Here is a 27,526-nt window from a genome sequence, read left to right as displayed (position 1 = left end):
ATAAATTAGCTAACCTTAAATTTATCAAACTTATTTTTTCTTTCATTTTTTTTATTTTTTACCTTTTCTTTCAGCTTCTTCCTGTGTGTTTTTTTTTTACTCTGTAGGCGAAGCAATTTTTTAATTAAAAATTTCATTACAATCAAATAAAAATTAATTTGCATTGCAGAAATCTCTTTCTTTTTGAGTCTCTGATTACAAAACCAAAAGAAGATCAAGTAAAGGAACTTTTTGTATAAGAGGACATGAACAATAAACATGTGTGCCTATCTTGCACTTTTTGAAATTATTGCAAAATGATGTTGCCTCTGTGTATATATTGATTGTATGAGTACATGCAACAATATCAAAGATTGTAATTATAACTGGTGGTTTAAATTGATTATTTGTTTTAAAGTTTTGTTTTTAAGTTGTCACCAGTTTAGCTAGTTCTCAACTTATGTTTTCTTCATTTTTTTATGTTTATGCTTACTATGTTTATATATTTTATTATGTTCTTCTTTCATTTTCTACATTCAAACTCGATTCCTTTTCTTGAATTTTCAAGCTATACAATGTTATATCGAAGCATTTTGTTGGCTTAGCATTGGAACAGCCAAAAATAGTCATTAAGACTAAGTAGTGTCTGTTATTGACCAACATTTTTAAGTACAGAAGTACTACTCAAGTGCTGAGTTGGCAGTGGCAGGACTTGAACCCATACCATACAACAGTCCAGGTTTTAACTTTTTTTTTGATGCTCTAACCAACCGAGCTATTCAGCCACAAATATATAATCACATTCTAACAATATTTTTTAAGTTTAAAAAAAAAGATGAAAAGCTACCTTTAAGGAGAATTCCAATTTGATTTACTAATCTTTTTGTGGATACCTCCACAAAACAACCTCTTTATCTTTCCCAACAAATTTAGACAATTTATTTGCTAAATTATGTCTAGTTTTCACATTTAATGTATAATTACTCATTGTTAGTACTTTTATTAAAAATAACAGAAATTATCACATTTAATATATAATTACTCATTGTTAGTACTTTTATTAAAAATAAACTGATAATTTTTTAGGATAAAAATAGATAAAATGCACAACTAAAAGTGTCCTACCAAGACATTTTTAAATTAAAAAACACACAAAAAAAACTTAAATTAAAATTTAATTTTACATAGGAATATGAGTAGGCCATACTATTTTATTCAAAATGATTTTTGCATGTATCCTATTATACAATGTTTTATGTTAATTTATAAAAAGCTAGCCCTTGCACTTAAAGCTGGCATTATTTATGTTTATCTTCATGTTTTATAAGTTATTTAAACTTCACTGTCACTATGTCACATCTACACAGATTATGTTATTTTTTCTTTGTCACAATTGCACTCTGAGTAAGTTCTGTAAACTTAAGTATGTAAAAACTGTCTTAATGATTTAATACTTCTTTTTCATTAAAAAATGTTTTATGCATTTAGGAATCTAATGAAAAACCCACAACTGCTAATTCCAAACCTCCTGCTAATTCCAAACCTCCTGCTAATTCCACAAAATCTCCTTACTTTGACTCAGACACAGAATCATCAAAATTGCAAAAGAAATCAAATTTAAAATCAAAAAATACAAACAAAAAATGTAATGATGAGTCTAATACTTCAAACACTGTAAAAAAAAACACAACTAAAAAAAAGAAAAGAAAAGCAAAAAGTTCAGAAGACGAAGAAGATGAACCTAAACAAATCAAATCAAACAAAAAATCCAGTGTAAAATCATCTGTTATTAAAAGAGGTTTTAATATATATATATGTATGTATGTATATATATACATTTATATATTTATAACAAAAATTTTTATTCCAAAATTTAGGTGCAGATGTTTGGATTGAGGTTTATCTTCTAACCGTGCAAAAGTGGATTTGTTAGTTAAATTAACTTATTATTGTTATATAACTAATATAATTCTTAATAAAAGTATATAGCATCCAAAAGATAAATATTTATTGCAAGATTAATTTTTAATTGAAAGAATTTTAAAATGCTGAAGTAAAATATTTTATGATTTTTTAAATAATAATGCATCATCATCATCATCAGTAGTTATGAATACATCATCACATGCACTCTCTCAAATATGACTCAAATAGATGTGACACTCTCTCAAATATGACCTAAATAGATGCGACTTTCCAGAATGACCATGGTAATATTAATAGAAAAGAGCAGGAGAAGCAACCTTACAACAACATTTACAAGTAAAAAGGTGTTTAAAAAAGTAAAAATTAGCAAGTAAAGCCACTTAAGTAGAGAGCCACTGATGTATCCATCAAGAACAATTTTAACAATGCAGTGAGAAAAGATTAAATCATTTGAAAAATCAATATGAAAGCTCTCCAAGATCTCACAATATCTGTATGAGAAGATCATCATGTCATCAATTTATTTAAACTCATTAACATATCTATACAATATATATATATATATATATATATATATATATATATATATATATATATATATATATATATATATTTATATATATATATATATATATATATATATATATATATATATATATATATATATATATATATATATATATATATATATATATATATATTAGTAGTAGAAAATCACTTAACATCTACTACTAATATAATTGCTCTGTTCTTTTAAGAACATTGAGCACTCTATTGTGTAGAATACTTTTTAAAGTTGTTTAAATATATATATATATATATATTTTTTTTTTTTTTTTAGATTATTCTTTAGATTATTTTTTTTAGATTATATATATATATATATATATATATATATATATATATATATATATATATATATATATATATATATATATATATATATATATATATATATATATATATATATATATATATATATATATATATATATATATATATATATATATGTAAAGATTTATATATATATATTAGGGGTGTCCACTATGCAAAAAATTTTCAAAAGCACCCAAATTGAATTTTTTCCCTTTCTAGTGTTTTTGTAGAGTGTAAAAAAAAGTTTTACTAAATTTTTAATGACATTCTAGAGCCCCCTCAAAGCCCCTAAAGATAAGCCCCAATTTTCTGTTTAACCCATTAGTGCCTGAGTTTTTTGTTACATTTTATGATTTATAGAGATATGACGAATGGGTTAAATTAGTAGCACATTTTTGTATTGATTACAAATTTCATAAACAAGCAAATTAATATTATGATATTGACACAATTTAATATGTTATATTGACTGTTATAATTATTTTGCTGTTTCCTGTTTTAGTTAAAGAAATTAAAACTGAAATGTTGACAAGAAGTGGTAAAGTTGTAGAAACTGAACTCAAGTCTTTGCCAAAAGGTTCTAGTTATTTGTAAGACACAACCGACCAGCCTTCACCATCATCATCAACAACAAGGCCTGTTACTCGTACCTCTACTAAGTTTTGGTTAATTGGACACCCATCACCATCAATAACTGGTTCCAAACTACCCGATTACAGACAGGTTTTAAAATTTTTCTTTTTTTATGACACGATGAAGAAAATGTCCGAAATCTTGTAACAAATCAAGAAATTGGCTATATAGTAATCGACGCTGTTGTAACTTTCTGGAACATGGCATGCATCAAGACAAAGACAAGACAAAATTCAGTGTTAGATCTTATGTGTCTCTGGAATGAGTGGAACCGCTTGTTGAAGAACAAGAATCGCGAAAGTGATGCTGGCGGAAAACGTGTTAACTTCTTGGCCAAGTTGGATAGTCTTTTTGATATTGGATCACCTGATGCCATACAGGAAATCATGAAATCCAGGCTACTGAGTGCCCAAAAGAAAGATGATGATGTTGCATTCTATTTAGATAAAAAAAAGACAGAAAGGCGACCATGGATGGGCATGACAAAATCTTTGAGAATAAAGCAAAAATGAAAGAAGTCAGATATAATCGGAAAGTCATACTTAGAGATGAAGAAAAAGAAAGAGTAGAAAAAGAAGGTAGACAGGATGATCAGGATGATGAGGACATGGAAGTTAATGACGAAGAACAGAATATTAATGAAAATATTGCTGTTGCTGAAGTAGATATCGGTTTAGGGTGGGACTTGAATTATGAACCTCCAATAAATAGACGATCAGAATTTTTTACTCTTCACCTCCCCAAAAGAATTATGCAATGCGAGGAAATCACTTCTGCAGCAGACAGGCTGAAATTGTCTGATAATAAAACAACTATGATTGTGTCTGCTGTAATTAAAGCTGCTGGTGGAAACTTGGACGATTTTGATATCTCCAGATCGACATCTCGTCGAAGTAGAATGTTAAATCGACAGAGGATTGCTGAGAGTGTTATAGATAATGTGAGGCTCAACCCACCCCAGTTTGGTGCCCTTCACTGGGATGGAAAATTGCTAATAGACATACTAGTCGTGCAACATGAACAGTTAGCTGTGCTTGTGTCGGGTGTTCCAGAATACAGTGAGGAAAAATTGCTTTGTGTTCCCGTTCTCGTTGATTCGAAAGGAGAGACTCAAGCAAATGCAACATTGGATCTCCTAGAAGCTTGGGATCTAAGCGACAATGTTGTGGCATTGGTATACTTGGATATAAAGAAGCTGAAAAATTTGTTTGTGCGGTAAAAGTTGTAAATGATACCGCAGAAAGAGGAGTTAAACTGATTTCAGAATTCGCCACCATCATAACCAGTGATCCGGAACAAAGAGAATGGTTGCTGCAGGGCGTTGAAAATCACAGGCAGCAATATCCTGATTTTGGCAAAAAAACTCTTGGACAATGAAACAACATTAATAACATTCAGAAAGACAGTCTTAAATTTTAGTTTTGGGGTTCCCGTCTGATACTTTGACTATAACTTTTAACCAAAAATGCAGAACTAGCTTGGTTAAACTGGATAATTTAACATATATTATGCAAGCTGCTTTTGCTTGATTTCTGTGATTTAATTTCTAAATACTTGAAAAATGAGATTCACAATAATTATTTCTCTGTGTTTTAGCTAAAAAAGATACTGTTTTAAACAGGAAATTGGGGCTTGTCTTTAGGGGCTCTGAGAGGGCTCTAGAATAGTTATTAAAGTTTGATAAAAAATTTTTTTACATTATACACAAACACTAGAATGGGAAAATAATTCAATTTGGGTGGTTTTGAAAATTTTTTCCATAGTGGACACCCCTAATATATATATATATATATATATATATATATATATATATATATATATATATATATATATATATATATATATATATATATATATATATATATATATATATATATATATATATATATATATATATATATATATATATATATATATATATATATATGTATATATATATATATATACACATATATATATATATATTTATATATATATATATATATATATATATAATATATATACACACACATATATATATATATATATTTATATATATATATATGTATATATAGATATATATATGTGTCTGTGTGTGTGTGTTTATATATATATATATGAATATATATATAAAGATGTTTATATGTAAAGATATATCTCTATATATTTATATATATAAATATATATATATAAATACATACATGTAAAGATATATATATATATAAATATATATATATATATATATAAATATATATATATATATATATATATATATATATATATATATATATATATATATATATATATATATATATATATATATACATACAGGGCCTCTTCTAGGGAAAAAATTTGGGCGACGGTACCCCCTCATTCTAGCAAACTTCAGCGGAAAATCGGCATTTGTTTTGCAAAAAAACCAATATTTGCTATAAAAAACGTTAACAAAAGAAAAAAAAAAAGGTCCTCAAATTTTAATTTCGGTGGCGCCCAAATACAGTTGACGCTGTTGAAAATGGTCTAGAATAGCCCCTAATATATATATATATAATATATATATATATAATATATATCTATATATATTATATATATCTATATATATTATATATATCTATATATATTATATATATCTATATATATATAATATATATATCTATATATATTATATATATATATATTATATATATATATATCTATACTTGATAACGAGGGTATCAATATTCCCCTTAAATAGAAGTTTTTAACAAATAGAAATTAATCCATAAAAAGAAGTTTTTGTAAAAAGTATTTATGCAAATAAAATCTATTGAAGATGTCAACATTTAAAATGTATATCTATATATTATATACATAATTATATATCTATATATTGTTTTTATATCTATTTATTATTTATATATATATATATTATTTATATATCTATATATTATATATATTATATATTGTATATATTATATATATTATATATATATATATTATATATATATGTATATATATTATATATATTATATATATATATTATATATATCTATATATATATATATATATATATATATATATATATATATATATATATATATATATATATATATATATATATATATATATATAATCTAAACATTATTGCGCTCTTTTTCTTATCAAATTGAAACAATTAAATATCTTACGTTAAGGTATAGAGCTAAGTGGAAAATCAATTGATGAACCAGATAAATGCGAGTTATATGCTACAAACCCTCTTCAATATGTTATTGGCATTGATAACTGTATGTTTGTTTTTTTAATTTTTTGTGTATTTATGTTTTAACTAAAACATAACTTAATGTTTTGACTTTTAACTTTATGTTTTAAATAAAATAGGTAGATAATTAAGAATTTATTTTATACGTATAGCTAGAAACCTTCAAGGTAAAGATTATATTTTCTAATAATGATTTTCGACCTTTATGGTAGAGATTTGATCTTCAAATGATGAATTTACACCATATAGTGGAAATTTCAAAATTGCATTAATAAATTTTTATCTACAGCTATGCACAAAAGTTTAATTGAAATGGTTCAATCAATCTTTTTTGGGTTTTTCAACTAAAAATATCAGAAAAATGAATTTAATTAAATTTTTTTATTTTTAAAAGAACAATCTATTAACTATACAATTTATTGTATTATTATACAATTTATTGTATAATTTATTGTATTATTAATTATACAATATATTAATACGCTAATTATATAATCATAAAATGGGTTGCATAAAAGTTTAATTGAGTTAAGGTTTAGAACACAAAAAATTAAAAAAAAATACAAAATTAATATTTAAAATGTCCTCCTTTGGCTTGATAGCAAAGAGGAACCTGTTTCTGCATTGATTCCACCAATTTCATGCACATCTCATGTGGCACTTTTAACCAGTACTCATTCAGAAGTTGCTTTAAATGCTCAGCTGATTGATTTGAGGGTTTACCAATTGAATGTCAATCCATGACCAAATATTTTCTATTAGGTTAATATCTGGTAATCTAGGGCACCAAATAATAAAAATAAATAAATTTTTTGCGTCAGTCCATGATAAAACAGATAGGCTTTATTATTGCAATGTAAGACCCAATACCTTTTTTTTGCGAATGTTCTTCTAACAAGTTCTTTGCTTACATTTTGATTAGAATAGGGTTGGTTAAATATTTGAGCTAGCTTTTTGTTGCTGAGCCTAGGATTTTTTCTGCTTGTTCTGAATATGCTATAAACTTTTTTTTTTTTTTATAAACTTTTATGTCATCAAATACATCATATAACATTTAATTAGTTTTATGGAATTAGCGTAGTATAGGTGAATATTTTTTTTTGTCTATTTTATCAATACAAACATAAATAGCAAAACACACAAAAAAACAACTACTTAAAATCTATATCCGTTAAACTTTTAATGTCAGAAAAATTGGCACATAGTTATGAAAAACTCCATCTCGATTAAACTTTTGTGCATAGCTGTATACTATTTTGTTTTTCTGTGTTTTTTTTATTATTTTGTTTTTTATTTGAGGCAACAGAATTATTAATTAAATATTTACGAGGCAACAGAAAAATTGGCCAAAAAAAAAGTTTGTTTGTTTGCTTATTTTTATATGCAATTAAAATCAATTAGATAGAATTTTAAAATGTTTGATATTAAATAAACAACAAGCTTTTGCTTAAAAAAATTTATGTTTAAATTTTTATTCTAAATTGTTATAGGTTACTTTATGTTTTAAAATACTAATCAATATACTTGTATCAAAATAGCAAATCAAAATATGCAAAAATATGAATTTATTGTCATCAATTTCAAAAGTTTTTGAAATCAAAATGTTTGAAGTGTTTGTAGCTTGTTTATAACTTATAATCATGAAACAGAATCTAGAAGATGGTTTTCAGTGAAAATTTAACATGCAATTAATAGTTAAAGGTTTATCAAATGTATTTTTGGTGTCAATAAAAATTAGTGACTTGTTTTCGTAAACTTGTTTGCACAGAAAAATTTATGTTCTTTTCGATTACCACAACCAGGGTCATAAAAAATATGCAAACAATTTTGTCACTTGGATTTACAAAATATAGTTTTTCTGAGTTGCTGACATGCAGAACAATATGACTTCAATATCTTTAAAAATAAAATTTAATATTTTGATTTCAACAAATACTTATTGTAAAGGAACAACTATTTGTTTCTTTATAGTTTTGTTATTGGTTTTGTAGTGACATTTTATTATTTTTTTAAATTTATTATTATTTTTTTTTAATTTATTTATGGCACTTTGTTAGTGTGCATCTTTGTATGGGTCTTTGTGTCCTTTAGCATGTATTTGATGTTTAAATAAATATCAATCAATCAATCAAAAATGAGTGTTCTTGTAAGAAATAAATTTTAATTTTTAATTTTTTTCCTTTTTTTATTCTGTTAAGTAAAAAACAAATTATTTTAACTTAAACTAAAAACTTGCTAAGAAAACATTGTTAAAAGTGAAATTGAATTTTCAAATAATTTTATTGTCAGTATAATTTTTTAAAATTTTTGAAAAGTTTCAAGATCATTCAATGATGACCTGCATAAAAGTCACAAGTTCATTTCAACAAGTTTTACTTTTATTTATTTTATTTAAAAAAAAAAACTGTTAATACAAAATAATATAACAAAAATTTTTTTATATTTATATAAAAAATATATATATCTTTGTTTTTTGGGATTCAATGATAAATCATACTAAGAAATTTGCTTGTTGGGGGTAAAGAAAATGTTGTGTATTTTTTTAAAATTTTAGTTTTTAAGAATAGTCTCATAAACGTTTCATTTTTCATTTGGTCAAAAGCCTCCAGTGACGTCTTGAAATTTTGCTAAAATGAAATGTTTTATTATAACCACTAAAGAGGAATTAAAGAATTTAGCTTAAAAAAGACAATTAAATAAAACTCTTTGGTAAATACGCATTGAATAATCAAGCCAGATATTTTATAACAAAAAAAAAATTATGCAGAAATTTGTTGAAAGTTAATAAAATGTCATTAGATATAAAGAATCAACTATTGCAAAGACAACTTCATTTCCAAATTAACAAATGACACAAATAAACTTGAACATTTTACACAAGGATTATTCAATTTTGACCAAGTTTCTCTTTAATATGGCTTTAGTATTTTTCATATGTGTATGTTTGCTGTTTTAGAGTGAAAATAAAATTTCTTACCAAATGGTTTTGCCTGAGGATCAATGGCAAATAAAATTAAAAAAAAATGTAGCAACTGTATAATTTTACTTTGAAAGAAATTAAGATTTTTATTTAAAGAAACAAATTTAACATTCATGCCAAGATCATGTAGTTGTACAGCAAATACAAAATGTATTGAAAAAAAGTATTTGAAGTTCTTTTCTGAATTTTTAGATAGAGATTTTCAAAAAATAATTTGCTGTGTTTAAATTATAGTTATAATTTAAACACAGCATAGTTATAATATAATCATAATAATACTATTCTGTTATGTTATACTTAATACTTATTGAATACTTATTTAATTATTTTGAAAATTATGCTCTGCTAATACTTATTTAATTAACTATTATAATAATTATGCTATACTTAATAATTATTTAATCAAATTTTTTTTTTTTTAAACGTTATCGCTTCCAACAAGGCTGCAAGTAACCACTAATTAGAATTGGAAGTTACTGGAAGAGAAAAGATAAAGATTGTAGAGCAAGATAATGATTGACAGACGACTTATAGGACTGCAAATTATATGAATCAAGAAAGCAAGACGAAGGAAGCGAATTCTAAAGAGCTGATGTTCAAGAAAAAAACTAGATAAATAAGTGTTTTTGGAGTACTTAGTAACAGTCACAGAAAAAGGATGAGACTTAATTGAATGACAAGTAGCACGAGAATGAATTTTAGTAGATGGCACAAGAGGCACTAGCTCTTTAGAGCAGTGGCCATTATAGTATTTGTAGAAAAGAGAAAGAAAAGAAACATTATGGCGATGTGATAATGGTGGAGGTTGACTGCAAGAGCAGGTCCAACTATGTTTAAAATGCATTTTTGCAGCTTGTCTAAAAGAGAAAGGGCATCATTAGAAGATCCGCCCCAGATTATTATAATAATTGAATTAGTGTTTTTTAAAAGGGCGAATTTGCTTTAAACTTCTTGAGCGAATTCGTCGTTTTAAAAAAATACTGATTCTATTATGCTATACTTAATTATTACTGTTATACTTAATTAAGAAACTTATATTATACTTATATTATACAAAACTTATATTATACAAAATAAAATACTTGTAATTTTATTTTTAATTTTATTTACTTGTAATATTTATTTTAGAGATTATACACAAGAAATTTAAGATAAATAAAAGTTAATAAACAACCTATATAATATACAAAAATGAATTTGAAAAACTTTTATGAACATTAACTTTATAACATTAATGTGTGGAATATTATAATAAATAGATAAAATAAATCTTTCTTGATATTTTTGCAAAATTAAAAATATTCTGAAGTTATTTTCTATTCAGATTGCATTTGTATAGTAATTTTCTATTTGCATTTCATTTTTCTATTCACATTGCGTTTCCACATGTGTTTGGTTAAAACAGTAAACATTCCATCCTAGAAATTAGCTGTACTTCAAACTGTTCATTCATTTTTTTAATGTAAAATGAAAACCATTGATTTTGTTTGTGCAAAACAGAAACACGCTTTCTAGATTAAAGCGAGTGACACAATGCTACTATTTTATAATAGTGCTTTGTTAATTGTAATTGAATTCTTATCAAGAATATAAAAAAAAATCAATCAAACAACTTATCATTTTCTCCAAATTCTTGAACGAGCATGTTTTTATACTCTCATTGTAAGCTAAAAGAGCTTCACTTCACCTGGAAGTTTTGAATATCAAACATCACTTCCAAGGCTGCTAGAAACCACGAGTTGGAAGTTACTGGAGAAAAATGATGTTTATAAAGCATAATAATAATAAGATAACAAAATCTGAGCTATTCAAGAGAGGTAGAATAACAGATTTGCCCTTATTATAGACACTGTTAAAGGTTATTTAGAAGTCTTCAGGAGCCTAACTTGTGAGAGGAAATATGAGATTTCGTGACTTGTGAATAGTGGGCTTTGGCGTTAGACAAAACCTTTTTACATTAGTTTCTAGCAATAGTAAACAGACACTAGCTTTCTGGCAAATTGTTTTGATGATAGATATGGAATGGTTAAGATTGGAAATTCTAGCAGCCCAATGAAAGGATAATCATGGTGAAGAGAAGAAACTTGCTGTCTTCATTGGTTTGAGGGCTTTTATGAGCTTTGTGTCATCTGGTTAAATTTTGAAAATTGCTGATTAGACTTGAGCCTGTAGATTGTTAACTAGTATAGGTTAAATGACTTATCTAAATTAACCTTATCTAAATTAAAGGAAATTGTTTATTAGTCCCAGACTCCTTAAAATATTAGCTTTGCTAAGACACATGTCTTTTTTTTTTAAAGTTTTTTTAAAAAAAAGATGTATTTGTGTTGCTATATCAAGTTTCCTTTTTTTTCTTTCTGTTAAATTGCTCGAAAAAGATCTCATGGTCTTGTAATAGAGCACTGCAAAAGAGTATTTAATGTGGAAATTTTTTCTGTTTTTCTCACTGATGTTGCTTTTATGGCCAGAGCAGGTATTAAACCTCTGACCTTTTAATTCTGATATGTATATTCTGTATTCTTCTGCTAACACAAATGTGTTTTTTAAAATATAACATTCATGGTTCCCCACCTGTGTGGTTCAGAAAGTTTTCTATCACTTTTGGTTTAGAATCCACAATGTAAGAAAGTGAAATAGGACTTCAAGGCTTCAGATTTTGGTACTATATTAGCAGACCTGGTGCAGTGGTCAGAACACTGGCTTCATAATCACGAGGTCCAAAGTTTGACGCATGTTTAGTCCATGTAAGTAATGAAGGCATTGTAAACTTTCTCCTTAATTAAGTTGAACATAATTAAGTCATCTTTTTAAATTGTTACATCATTACTGATATAATAATTTCAATTAAATCATTAAAACAAAAAATGATTCTGCAAAGGATAACTTCTGTCTCAAAACTAACCTGCTTTTTTGCTTTTAGGTGCTGGTATTTTGAAGCTTTCAAAATATCGTCCTCATCAACTTTTTTTAACTATATAACTATACTATTTATGTATTTTACAAACTGAATAATAAATACTAACTATTATAACTGACAGAGTTTTTATAAAAATTTATTAATTTCTTCGCTAAAACGCTAGTTTTAGTTTTATTTAAGCTAATTTTGTGGTGCTCTATGACAAGACTGTTACACTGAAAAAAAAATTTTTTTTCTAAACTTCAGATATAAAATCAAGACTTTAAATAGTGAAAGAAAGTTAACTATTGTCAAAGCAGCAGTTACAAAAATAAAAAATTACATATATTTTTAGATGGCAAAGTGAAATAAATTATAAATATTTTTAGATAACAAAGTAAAGGACTTAACTTGTCGTTACGCTGCTAAATGGCTTAGCTTTAACCGAAAACTGCGCGTTGATCGTGACTGGTGGTTTAAAACTCTTGCACCATACAAGCCCATAGAGTCTTCAATTGATTCTGCAGAAGATGCTCAACTGACGAAGAATCTTCTTGACAAAGATTTCCCCAAAACAATCAGCGATTTTAAGGATAATCCACTATATGCTTTAAAACGACACCTGTTGAAATTTCAAGCAATTTATCCTGAATCAGCTGTTCCCTTAGGATACATTCGTAATGAAGCAATATATTCGCGAGACTGTATCAGAGAGGTAGAATATTTTTTCCTAAGTTTTAAACCTTTTTCTGTATTTTATTCTTGCTTATACAGCTTGCATTTTAGTTCAGGTTTAGTCATACTACCTGTAAGCACATATTTTGAACAATAGCATGTATTTTGAAAACACATTTAGTCCAAACAAACTATCATTAAAATGTTTTGAATTTGTTTGTAACATTTTTTGTAGCTTAGAACTTTTTAACAAAAAATGTCACAATAATAAGCATTGTCATGCTGAAGGAGAATAATATAATCTCCTTCACCATTATAAAACTCACAATCATAAAAATGTTAGAGGACAATCATAAAAATGAGTGTGATTATAAAAATGAAGAGATCCTTATTATAAAGGTGCTCATAATAGTGAAGATATTTATAATTGTAAGAATGGTCATAATAATGAAAGTGATCTTAATAAGGATGTTCATAAAGATAAAGATGATCTTTATAAATGTAATAAAAATAGAATGATTATAATAGTGTTTTTGAAAGAATGTACTAAAATCACTTTCAAGTAGATTGTACTTAATGTATTACCAAGTGGTTCTATATTTAACAAAAAAAGTCACAATAAAAAGCATTATCATGGTGAAGGAAAATAATATAATTTCCTTCATCATTATAAAACTCACAATCATAAAAATGATTATAATAGAGAGGATAATCATAAAAATGAGGGTGATCATAAAAATGAGGAGATCTTTATAAAGATGCTCATAATAGTGAAGACAATAATAAGCATTGTCATGATAAAATAGAATAATATAATCTCCTTCACCATTATAAAACTCGCAATCATAAAAATGTATTACCAAGTGGAGCACTGTGAAGCTCATTGTGTACAAGTAGACAATGACCTTCACAGTTGACAATGACCTTCGTCACTTTTTCCTTTCACTGTGTTTTCCTTTCACTTCATTAGGGTTGGCTTCAAATACATTTGATCAAACACAAGTAAAAATACATTAATTCTAGATTTTCAAATCCAAATCCAAATATGCTATATAATATGCTATCAATGTTTTACAAATACAAATATTTGTACTTTAAGTTGATAAAAATTTGATTTCTCAGTTTTTTATTTTTTATCAAAAAAAACTGATATTTTATTTTTTATCAAATGGCAAGACTTGATATTTTATTTTTTATCAAAAGGCAAGACTGATATTTTATTTTTTATCAAAAGGCAAGACTGATAAAATGGTTTACTAAATAGAAAAGTGAAAACAAGTCTTCTATAAATATTCCTTGAAAACAAATTTTTAATTTACTTAGTTTAAGGATAAAAAAAATTCCAAAAACTGGTGTTTTTTTAGTAAAAATCTTTTGATTTTTCCTAAAAAAACACCAGTTTTTGGAATAACACCTAGTTTTTGGAATTGTAAATACAAATATAAATACAAATATTTAAGAAGTTTTTTAATACAAATACTGGCTTGGTCGGGAAGCGGGAGTGATTACTATTGATTACTGACCACGGAATTAATATTTTTTAGCCATTTTAAAAACATTTCAAAAAACAAAACAAAATAAGCGCAAAAAAGATTAACTGGACTGATGAGAGACAGTTATAAAAAATAATTAATAATTAAAAATAATTTAAAGAAATTAACTTTTAATGCGAAAAACCTAAAGCAAAATAAATTACGTTTAAAACAAATATTTTTGAAGCTCTTTTATAATTTTTTTATAAAAAGGAAGCAATATTTTTTATATTAAGTACTATCTTATGATTGCTTAATATAGAAACAAATGTTCAAAAAAAAATGTTTTATTTATCAAAGAGTAAAATATAATTTTTATTTATATACTCGTGTCTTATTTCCAGTGCTGGATTAAGGAAGGGCGAGGTTAGAGGGGTTCTATAGCCCCATGCCCCACAATGTTAGGGGCCCCAAAATAGTCAAGCAGACCTTCTTTTTTTTGTTATTTTTATGCTGTGGCACATAAAGAAGGCCTCCAAAATAAAAATAGCCCCCAGCCTCAAAGAGTTCAACAAGATTCTTATAAAACTAACGCTAGTTTAAGTTTTATTTAAGCTAAATTATTTTACAAATAAAAAAGGTAGTTTTTTAAATAACTATTTTATGCTTCGAGTACTTTGAAAAGTTATTTAAATTTTAAAACATATTTGAAACAATTCTTCTTAGTAAAATGAACAAATGAAATAGTTAAATCATTGAGTTACTGTAGAAATTAAATTAACTAGATAAATATCAATTAAAAAGGTTAAAAATACTTTATGAAGAGGAAGCGGAACTGCTTCACAATATCGCTGATCATGTTTAGTGACTGGGCTTTTTAATTTTAATTAGTATTTAAAACAGAAAAAAGTAACTTTAAGATTAAGTTTAACGAGTTTGTAAAAATATGTAATGAATTATGTAATTATGTTTGTGTTTTGTTGTGTATGCTTTTATTTCGTTCATCTATGTTTGTGTTCTGTCTCAACCTCTGGCACGGTGCTGATCCACTTGTAAGTCATTTCATATATATAATTATGTTTGTGTTGTGAAACAATATTGTCTAATGTGTTGTGAAATAATATTGCTGTTTGCTCATTACTCTGTAGATTGTGCACAACAAAACAGTTTTCTACTTTTATTGCTAAGATTTAGTTCCATAAAATCATTACATTACTGTAGAGTCCTAGAGGACAAAACAATATTGTCTAATGTTACTCTCAAGTCCTTAATACAATGGGTGATGGGATTAAAGGGTGGGAATTTTCTAGATCTAAAAAATGGGGGGAGGGAGGGTTCAAATTTACACTGAAAGTTTCAATATTTCTATCAAGTACTTTATTAAGTTCTCAAGAGTTCATATATATGTATGTATATATGTTTGTATATATATATGTATATATATATATATATATATATATATATATATATATATATATATATATATATATATATACACATACATACATACATACATATATATACATTTGTAGTGTGTCGTGACCTCAGGCGCAGTGCTTGTTCACCTGCGAGTTACTTTGTATGCATATTTGTGTTATATGCATATATTAACCAGAAACTTCTTGTATTTTTATTTCATAATTAGTTTTATTAACTTTAATGATTATTAATGATTTCATTGAAAACGCAATTATTGTTGAAAGTCTTTATGTTTACAAAATAAATCGTAAAAGTTGCTTTAAAAGATTACATTAAAATAAAAAACAGATACACAAAATTACATTTACATAAAAAATACATACTTTTTAAACAAAAAATAAGAGTATACTAATAAAATCTATAACATATTTGACAATTTAAAAAAAATATATTTAAAATATTTATTTTTGTAAACAAATAATAATAGTTTAAAAGATTTACCGCTTTTCAGATACGCCTTTAAAGATAATAGATTCTTTAAACAATTTATGCTAGAAATCTCAAAACTTAACAAATCTTGAATAATACAATTTTTAAAACATTTCAACAGAATAGTCTAGAACTTTATCTTGCTTAGTCAGCACATTTTTCGAACCAATAGAATTACTTTGTTCATAGATTTGGCAGTTTTTTAGTGTTTGCAAATATTCTTTTTAATCTTCCGCGCCAAGATGTTTTGAGAATATTCAAGTTTATGTATGTTTCCATGTATGTCCGTAAAACAAAAATTTTTTAAATTCACGTAAAAAAATTAATGACATTGCTTTGCAGACAAACATGGAAACACACATAAACTTAAATGTTCTCAATATGGCTAAAAAATCTGGCAAGTTTTTCGCAGTTAAATATTATTTCCATGGTCAGTAATCGAGAGTGATTGCTCCCGCTTCCTGACCAAGCCTGCACATATAATACAATACAAATATACCAAATTAGCCTATTTTTACCAAATACAAAATACATGCTTGAACCCAACCCTAGCACTTATACACTTTATCATTTACTTGTTTATGTTCAGTCAATTTTTGATAAAAGAAAATTTTTGATTTTTTTACATTAAAAATTGAACATATTTTAAATATAAATATAATATGAACAAATTTTAGCTTCACACACGCGAAACTTGGATGAAACAAGCTAAAGTTGTGAAACCTGGTGAGATTCCATATAAGGTCGTTAAAGGAAGACCAAAAAGGGTAAAAAAACTTTTTTTATATATACATTTATAAGAAATACGTTGAATCCAAGATTATTAAAAAGTCAGGCTGTATATTAAATTTTTTCTTTTTTTAGTTATATTTAATCAAAAATAACAATAAAAAAGCAATGTAACATAACATTACTAAGGCTTGGGTTAAGGTTTGCTTAAGGTTTGTTGTTAATTTGTTTTTATAACATAACATTACAATAGCACGATAACATTATAAGGTAACACAAAATTGTTTATATATGTATGTATATATATATATATTTTAAACATCTTCGCTTCCAACAAGGCTACAAGCAACCACTAATTAGAGTTAAGTGTTACTGAAAGATAAAAGATGAAGATTGTAGAGCAAGATAATGATTGACAGACGACTTAAAAGATTGCAAATTATATGAATCAGGAAAGCAAGATGAAGGAAGCGAGTTCCAAAGAACTGATGTTCTAGGAAAAAAACTAGACGAATAAGAGTTTTTGGAGCACTTAAGAACAGTCACAGAAGAAGGATGAGACTTAATTGAATGACGAGTAACACGAGAATGAACTTTAGTAGATGGCACAAGAGGCGCTAGCTCTTTAGAGCAGTCCTAATTATAGTATTTGTAGAAAAGAGAAAGAGAAGCAACATTATGGCGATGTGATAATGGTTGGAGGTTGGCTGCAAGAGCAGGTCCAACTATGTTTACAATGCGTTTTTGCACCTTTTCTAAAAGAGAAAGGGCATCATTAGAAGAACCGCCCCAGATATGGCAACAGTACTCCATACAAGGCTGGATTTGAGATTTATAGAGATAGAGAATAGAATCCAAAGTAAGGAAGTGTTGAGCTCGATAAAGAGATGCAACCTTAGCATATGCTAATTTTGCAACAGATTTGATATATGGTTTCCAAGTAAGATTGGAAGTAAGAGTTAATCCTAGAAGATAAAGGGTAGATGACTCACCGAGTACATTATGGTTCATAAATAAAGGAAGATCTAAATTATTGCAATAACGATTGGCTGAAAAGAATTAAGTTTTATCTGTATTGAAGTTCGCCAGCCACTGTGATCCCCATGCTGTAGCAGAAGTGAGATCCTTTTCAAGCTCAAATACCCCCTCCAAGCAATCAGAGAGTGTTTGCTTCTTATCACAAAAAGAATAAATGGTAGCATCATCACCAAACAATGCCACCTTAGATGTGAGAATATCTGGAAGATCGTTAATATAAATTAAAAAGAGTATAGGGCCAAGGATGGAACCTTGAGGAACCCCTGAAGTTACAGAATAAGAAGAAGAGTGCTGTCCATCAAGGACAACTTTTATACAACAATTGGAAAGGAAGGATTCAATAATCTTAAAGATGTTGCTAGTAGCACCATAAGAAGAAAGCTTATGGAGAAGACCAACATGCCAAACTTTATCCAAAGCTTTAGAAATGTCAAGAGCAATGGCCTTAACCTCTCCACCTTTATCTAATGCACGATAAAACCTATCGGTTATTACTGTTAGCAAATCAGCTGTAGAACAAGAAGATCGAAATCCATATTAATGATCAGAATGTAAGTTATTAGATTCAAGATAAGAGATTAAGTGTTTGTTAATTAAAGATTCAAAAACCTTGCTTATGATAGGAAGAAAACTAATGGGACGGTAGTTAGACAAATCAGATCTCTCTCCAGAATTTTTGAAAATAGGGATGACAGATGGCGCTTTCCAACAGGCTGGAAAACAAGACTCTGATAAGCACTTGTTGCAGTATAGACGACAGCTTCGGAGAACATTTCTGCATGACCATAACAGGTATTTTGTCTGGGCCACAAGCTATAGAAGAGTCTAAGCAGGAAATCACTTTAGATACAGAAGCTGGAGTGATACGAATGTCAAGCAATGGATCAACCTGTTTGACGTCTAAATCAGGTAGAACACAACTATTGGAATCAAGAGATAATATTAATGAAAAGTTTTTAGCAAACAATTCAGATATGTATTCAGGTGAGTTGACAAAGGCTGAACCATACAAGAGAGGTGGAATTACAGATTTGCCCTTAATATTGATACTATTAAAGATTCTCCAGAAGTCACGAGGGCTTAAATTTTGTGATGAAATATGAGATTTCATGACCTGAGAATAGCGGGCTTTGGTGTTAGACAAAACCTTTTTACAATGGTTTCTAGCAGTAATAAACAGACGTCTGTTTTCTGAAGAATAGTTTTGCTGATAGGTATGGCAGTAACGGTTTCGATTGGCAATTGCATCAGCACATTGTGAGGAAAGCCATGGAGAAGAGTGAGGCTTGATCGGGAATCATTGAGAGGGAATAAAAGATTCCATGCCAGCCTGAATCCTTGAAGTTATGTAAGAAGCACATTTGTCAACAGGAAGACGAAAGATTTCTACCAAAGGTCCATCACAAAGAAAATCACGGAAAGAATCCCAGTCAGCTTTAAGGCTGTTGTAAGAGGTACGAAGATAGGAGAATTCAGATGATAAAGAAGAATGAGATAGTTAGTTTTAGAGAGATCAAACTGCGATCAGAAGCACCTAAGGGTGAATGTGGAGAAACTGAGCATTGACTAGGATCAGAAACAAGACATAACTCGAGTAGAGAAGGTAAATAATTTGGGTTGTCTGGAAAGTGATTAGGAAAGTTGACTATTTGAGTTAGGGATTGAGAAAGGCAAAAGTTGTGGGCTTTTATGCCTGCAAAGTCACTGACACGAGAGCCAAGCCATTCAGTGTGATGAGCATTAAAGTCACCGACAACAATAATATTAGCTGATGGATAAAGAGAGAGGGGTTGGTCAATATGATCAGAAATAACATCGAAAATAGTACAGTCTTGAGATGAAGGAGAGCGATATAGAACAAAGATATACTATTTTTATCTAAATTTATATTCATCAACAATTTTCAAATTTCATGCAATCTCTTACTTTTCAAAAACTATGACCATATAAAGTTTTAACCCTCTCAATTTGAGGGGAATGTAAACATTGCAGGGTCATAAAAACTGAATCCTAAGAGATTATTGCATGAAACTTGAAATTTGTGACAGTTACGTAATAAAACAAACATTTTGTAAGCAAAAAAAAATCTATCTGAAATTCGAACTTCGTCTTTGTTGGATAAAAAAAAAATCATGAAAGTTTTAATGTAGCAATGGGCAGCTACAATGGAGCTGAAAATTGTGAACTTGTACATACTCTTTATTAATAAATAATTAAAAAATCAGACAAAAGACTGTACTGTGATGACAGATTGTTAATATGGCAAAGAAACAAAGCGAATTTTTAAAAACATAATTTAAAAATTTAAAGAAAAAAGATTTTAAATAAATGCAAAAACAAATCTAAAATCTGTCGACTTCTTAGATGTAACCTTCAATTCAACAGGAAAAAAGTAAAAAACTAATGACAACCTCCAATACATCCACACATAGGGCTCAAGTTAAGTGATCCCACCTTGTGATATCCAGAAATGCTTCTGGTCTTTAAATTTATAGTTTTTTAAAAGTCATTTTCAATAAAGTTTGGATTTACTTTAAAAATATTTAACTGATTCTAAACTTTTGCAAGAGTCTTTAATATTAAAAACAACCTCAAATCACATCAGTCTAAAGGAATTTAGCAATGATCATTTCAAAAAAAAATTTGATAATTAATAAGTAAAGAAATCGTGAATATAAAATACTTTTTCATTTTATTTAAATCTTATTCAATATTTTCTTATAAATCGAATTTTATCCGTCAATTTGATGCTCGTAACTCTCTTCGCAGATATGATTAATTGGTATGATTCGCAGATATAAAATTAAGGAGTTTAAAAATATAAAATTTAAAAACATATAAAATATTTAAACTACTTTTAGTCATTTTACTAACAAAAAAAAAACAAACTTAAATAGCTTATTTTTAAATAAATCTATTATCATTATTTTTATTATTACTTAATTTCTAATTTAAATTATTTAAATTTTTAGACAAATAATTGCTCAAAGTTTCCCCCTTAAACAAAAATCGATTTTTTGAAAGCATAACAGCTTTAGTATAGTTTTTTATTTGTTAATTTTTAAAAAACAATTTTTTTGGACCTTTAGTAATTATTATTTTTTTCCAATAACTTTTTTATTTTTATTTATAATGCTTAATTTACCTGGTGTTTAAGCAATAATTTAAAATATGTAATTTAAATAATGTAATTTTTGTAATTTATTATTCTATTTTTTCATTAATTTTTGCAATAAGGTTACTCAGGATTCCCACTCCTCCCTAAAAACCTTAAATATCTTTAAAAAAATAAAACCTCCTTAAAAGTCCTTAAATAACCTTATTAAAAGTTAAAATTTGACTGCTCTCCTTAATTTCTCCTTATCTTTTTTTTTTAATCATCTAGGAAATTTTATTAAAATGAACAGATTACACAGGTCAACAAAAAAAAATTTTTTTCTGGTGCCGACCTAACAATTTGTTTTTTGTATAGCATTTCTCATTTTGATTTCAAATATGCAACTTATTTTTCTCCAGCAAGTTGTAAAGATATTTCGGTTCAAATCTTTAGTATTTGGTGTAAAATCCCTAATATTGTCAAAAAAAAAGTTATTCAAAAGTATGTCAACCTGTGTCTCAAAAGAAGCCTATTTTCATAAAGGTTTTAGAAAACATGAATTGTTGACTTGTTTTAAACATTTATTTATTAATGTATAAAACAAGTCAACAATTTATGTATTCAATATTAATATATTAATTTTTCAATATTAATATATTAATTTTTCAATATTAATATATTAATTTTTCAATATTAATATATTAATTTATAATAATTTCTCTGTTTATATTTAAAATTAGTTGAAAAAAATAAGGTTCTGTTTTTAATGTAATCGTTTTCTCCTTAATTCTCCTTGCTTTTTCTTTCAAAAAATTGTCATTCACAATCAAGTCTCCTTAAATATTAGGAAAATATCTCCTCAAATCTCCTTAAAATCCTTACTTTTAGCCTCAGTTTAAATAGTGGGAACCCTGTTACTTGACTGTTTCATTAAAACAGTGTTCACAGTTTTTAGTAACTGTGAATATTGGGATCAAAAATATTTCCAGATAACAGTTTACAATCACTTAATTCAAGCCATGAAAAGTAACAGACTTTCACAAAACATATGCAACAGACTTTCACAAAACTCCTCAAACAAAGCAATATTTAACCAATCCAAAAATGTATATAAGCAAGCTCTTAAAAACAGCAATAAAAAAAAAAAAAAAAAAAAATAATCCAACAAAAAATAGTAAATGCAATATTATATGTTTTAACCCCCAATTAAATGAAAAGGTTTCACACCTGTCTCCACAGCTGTTGCTAAAACATTTTTAAAATTACTAAGCAAAAAATTTCCTAAAAACTACTAACTACATCAAGTCTTGAACAGAAACGCTGTAAAAGTAAGCTACAGCTATACTGATAATACCAAGAAAATTATTTAAAACCATAACAAAAAAAAAATTTCCTAAAATAAAAAATAATAAAGTAAAATGCAATTGTCGAAACAAAGCAGAATTTCCCATGGCCTCAAATGGCTTCAAATGGCCTCTAAAAAACCATTCATATACTCGTGTAATATATTTCATAATTTAATCAATATTTTGTATGTTTATGTATGTACAGCATATATATCTGTGGCCATTGGTCAATTTATGATTTTGCAGTAGAAAAATTTTATATGTATATATTTATATATATATATATATATATATATATATATATATATATATACACACACACACACACACAAATACATAGATACAAGAATACATATACAGACATATATATATATTCTTATATATATCTCTCTATATATATACATATTTATATATATATATATATATATATATATATATATATATATATATATATATATATATATATATATATGTATATATATATATATATGTATATATATATATATATGTATATATATATATATATATATATATATATATATATATATATATATATATATATTAGGGTGTCCCAAAAATATATTATCAATTGAATTTTGATATGCGAAATACTGCATTTGGCATCATTTTGTCTATAAATACCACCAAAAAAAAATTAAAAATAAGTCTCTTGCTAAAGCGAAAGCTTATTTAGGTGAATTTACTTTTATTTTATTAAGTAAAGTTTGACTTAAAAATGACTTTGTTCATATTAAAGCATGTACACGAAATAAATGTGAAAGAATAAGCACGTCATTTTTTTTCAATGGTTGTATTAAAATCTTTTTAATTGTTTTGTATTTTGTTTACAACGTGTTGTGGTTTCAAAAAAATATGTTAGTTTTTGGATTTAACTTGAAATTAGTTTTAAAAATGACGAAAGAAGATGTAAGAGAAAAAACTATGCACAAATATTTACAAAATCCTAACAGTAGCTACAATTCGATAGCAAAATCGTTGCAAATACATCCATACACCGTTAGTCGTGTTATTCAAAATTTTTCTCAAATAAAATCGATCAAACGCAAATCTGGTGGTGGAAGAAAATAAGGTTTTAAAGATATAAAACTAATTAGAAAACTGGTTAACAGGTTTAAGAATAACCCAAGCCTTTCACTAAGGCAATGCGCAAAACTGTATGGATTTTCTCATAGTTTTGTTGTAAAAGTTAGAAACAAACATGGTTTTTCAAAACACAAAAAGTGCCCAACCGTTCTGAAACTCAATAAAAAAGTGCAAGAACCCACAGCAGAAAGTTGTATGACAATTTTATTTCTAAAAATTTCTGTATTATTGAAGACGATGAAACTTATATCAAGTGCGATCATCAACAAATTCCTGGTGCTGTTTTTTATATTGCCAAATATAGAGGAAAAGCAGATAAGAAATTTAAATACACAAAACATGACAAATTCGCTAAAAAAGCTTTGATTTGGCAAGCTATTTGCAGTTGTGGCAAATAATCAGCACCTTATATTTCTCAGTCCACACTTTCTGGTCGAACATATGTTAAAGAATGTTTACCAAAAATGTCCTTTACCTCTCATTAAATCACACACTGACAGACCTGTGTTCTGGCCTGATTTAGCTTATATTCATTATTGTAAACTAGCTATGGAATGGTATAAAAAGAATACTTTGAAATTTGTGCCAAAGACAGAAAATCCTCCAAACTGCCCAGAATTAAGAGTTATTGAAAAGTACTGGGCTGTTATTAAAAGAAAAATGAAAAAAACAAAAAAGCTTTGCAGAAACATTAAAGATATTAAAATATCATTTAAAAAAGCATCAAATAGTTTTAATTCTTATTCTGTGCGCAAGCTTATGGGTACCACTAAAGCAAAAGCTCGAAATTATATTAGATTTTTTTTTAAGTTTGATCTTCTTATATTATTGTATTAAAATTATTACTTGGTTCGAAATAAAAATTGAGGAGTACTTTTTTTTAGTTGTTTTTCTACTTTCACATTTATTTTGTGTACATGCTTTATTCTGATTACAATTGTTACCTAAACAAACAAAAAAATTTGTGTTAAACAAACATGTATGCTTGTCATAAAATCTTTAAGTGAATTTTTTTTACAAAATAAATCATCATTTTTAAGGAAAAATTTGTTTTAAATGCAATAAAATGAACAGCAAATAATTTTAAGAGTGCAGGCACATGCGCGGATAAAGCATTTTTTAACATTTTAGGTTAACTTCCAGACATAGAACTAACTCCAAACATATATGTTTATATATTTACATCAAAATAATATTGTAATATAACATAAACCAATATTATTAACACAAATAATATTTAACTAAATAATTTTAAGATCTTTCTTTGTTGCGTTCTTTGAAATCTTTTGCCGGTTCCTCTGAACTACCTAAATACATAAGTTTAAATACATAAATTTTTATAAAGTACTACTTATACATCATTATTATTATAAATAACAATTAAAAATCACATTTATATTTCGTATTACTGAACAAAATACCTGGTGTGTATCCTGAAGCCTGTCTTCATTGTGTGTTCTCTCAATGACATCTTGAATTAACTTAATGTGGCATTCTGCATGGTTATTTACAACTGCAAGTGTTCTTACATGCATTGAAAAGAAAGTAAAAGACTGGAAAGCTTCCTCATTTTCACATGCTTCGATGCCTTTTTCTTTCCATAGCAGAATTTCCTTCTTGGAGATCTCCAATAGCAAGAACTAAAGATAGGACTGATTCTTGACAAAGTCTTCTAATTTTGATGTAGGAATAATTTCAACCTTAGTTTCAGGTCTCTTTTTAATCAGACCTTTTAATTCCGGGATATCATAAGAAAGCAGTTTGTTTAACATGTTGGTCTTAACTTCAGTTTTCAGATCCTTATCAGTAAGAGCAAAAATGACTTGTTGCGGAGACAGATACCAAGTGTTACGCTTAAGACTTTGGTAAAGAACCTTTCCTATTGCTGCAGGTTTTTTAAACTCGCCTACTGTTTGTAGCTGAAAAGCAATATTGAATGCCATTATATCATTGAAGGTTCTTGAGAAGCATTAGGGCTTTTTAGAAAAAAGATCCATAAAAAAAAAAAAAAAAAAATGAAGTTGGTTGCTTTCTGATCGTTTATTGTATTTTTTCTAACTGTCTCGGAATAAGCAGGGTGGTACATTTGAGTCATCTGAATAACCAGTAAGTATATACAGTCAGCTATAAATCTTGCTTCATGATGAGCTCCAGGTTGTTTAAATGAAAAGTCAGCTCCTAGAAAAATGCCAAAAGCTCACAAAGATACTTGTAATCACCTATCTGGAAATTATTCTTATGAAGAGCTGTGATACAAAACTCTTTAGTATCCAAAGCAAGTTTAAACAGTAATGAGCCAGGCCTGAAAGCGTCTTGAGACCAGTCAAACTTTACAATTCTCTTAAGTTTGTTTACATCTTCGTAAATCTGCGGCCATAGTTTTTGGAGAATTACATAAAGTTTCTTGCTGGGACCACTTGTTGGACCAAAAATTTCTTTCATCACATGAGCCATGTGCCTTTCATAATTGTGATGTCTGCACATTAACCAGAGAACCGGTCTTTTAAGGGCATAAGAAATAATGCTTACGGTACCTTTATTTTCATCAGTGTTACTGGATGTTGTGTCAGAACACAATCCAATAATCTGATCCGACATTTCATAGTATTCAATCATTGTTTGAATTGCAATAGCTTGATCACTTCCCTTAGAGGTTTCGATTTTTAAGATGCCAAGAAGAAAGTCTAGTGGGCCAGACTCTGGTGAAGATGCACTAATAGCAATTCTATCCTCATATTTAGATATTTCTTTTTCCCAATCATATCTCTTCAAAATCTTGGTATCGAAATGTACCAAAATTTTTCAACCTCTTATTTTATCTATGTTTTCCTCTCTAATTATCTGTGTCTCAGACTCCACAACATTATGAGTTTTCCTGTTTAGAGTTGATCTTGATATCGATATATTATCAATATTAACTGCACCAGTCTTGTAAAGAGAAGACAAAAGACACATACCTGGCCTGACTCCAATCCCAAATCTGGTCATAATTAGAATCCAATTGTTAAGAACATCTTCCATACTTAACTGAAGGAAAACTTTGATGTCACTCTGAAAAGTATGCAGTTTAGTTATATTTCCTTAAGATCTTTTATTTGGTCAAACTATGATTGCTGTAGTTTTAAATAAAACAATTTATTTTTATGAAAAATAATTTACTTTTTTATTACCTGATTTATGGCAGCAAATCAAGTTTTTAAACTTTGATTTGTTGCCTCATTCTTGGTATATGTATTCTTGTATTTATGTATATGTGTATTTTATACTTTTACAGATTTTATTAATTATTTTAATTTTTTACAGATTTTATACTCTATAAAATATATAAATTGCAATAATATATATATATATATAAAATTTTTAAACAATCTTTAATTTCAATATTAAATCATTAAAATGTCTAGCTGTTTCATAATTATTAACAGTAAATAACTAATAACAAATTATTACTTAAATTAACCTTAGCTACTAAACAACATCTGCGCTTAAGCGATCTAAAATATATATAAGCCATAACTTATACTAAACAATGTAAATTGTGGCAAAATTAACTTTGTACTACTTGCCTGATGATTGTTTAGAAATTGTGTAAAATCAAAAATTTTACACAATTTCTAAACAATATCTAAATATAGAGAAGAAAAGAA

At 27.0% G+C, this 27,526-nt stretch overlaps 1 protein-coding gene across 1 annotated transcript in view; it reads left to right on the top strand.

The window, feature by feature from the left end:
* The window catches only part of LOC100208477 (DNA repair protein complementing XP-C cells homolog), a 73,733-nt gene that overhangs the window by 10,438 nt on the left and 35,769 nt on the right, over nucleotides 1–27,526 (top strand). Inside the window, exons 10-14 of the mRNA XM_065818247.1 lie at nucleotides 1,468–1,777; nucleotides 1,857–1,907; nucleotides 6,567–6,659; nucleotides 12,900–13,225; nucleotides 17,243–17,332. Coding sequence (XP_065674319.1) covers nucleotides 1,468–1,777; nucleotides 1,857–1,907; nucleotides 6,567–6,659; nucleotides 12,900–13,225; nucleotides 17,243–17,332 — 870 coding nt within the window. The remainder of the gene's footprint in view (nucleotides 1–1,467; nucleotides 1,778–1,856; nucleotides 1,908–6,566; nucleotides 6,660–12,899; nucleotides 13,226–17,242; nucleotides 17,333–27,526) is intronic.

This window comes from Hydra vulgaris, chromosome 14 (assembly GCF_038396675.1).
Source record: "Hydra vulgaris chromosome 14, alternate assembly HydraT2T_AEP".
NCBI classification, from domain to species: Eukaryota; Metazoa; Cnidaria; class Hydrozoa; order Anthoathecata; family Hydridae; genus Hydra; species Hydra vulgaris.
This window is presented reverse-complemented; position numbering and strand designations above follow the sequence as displayed.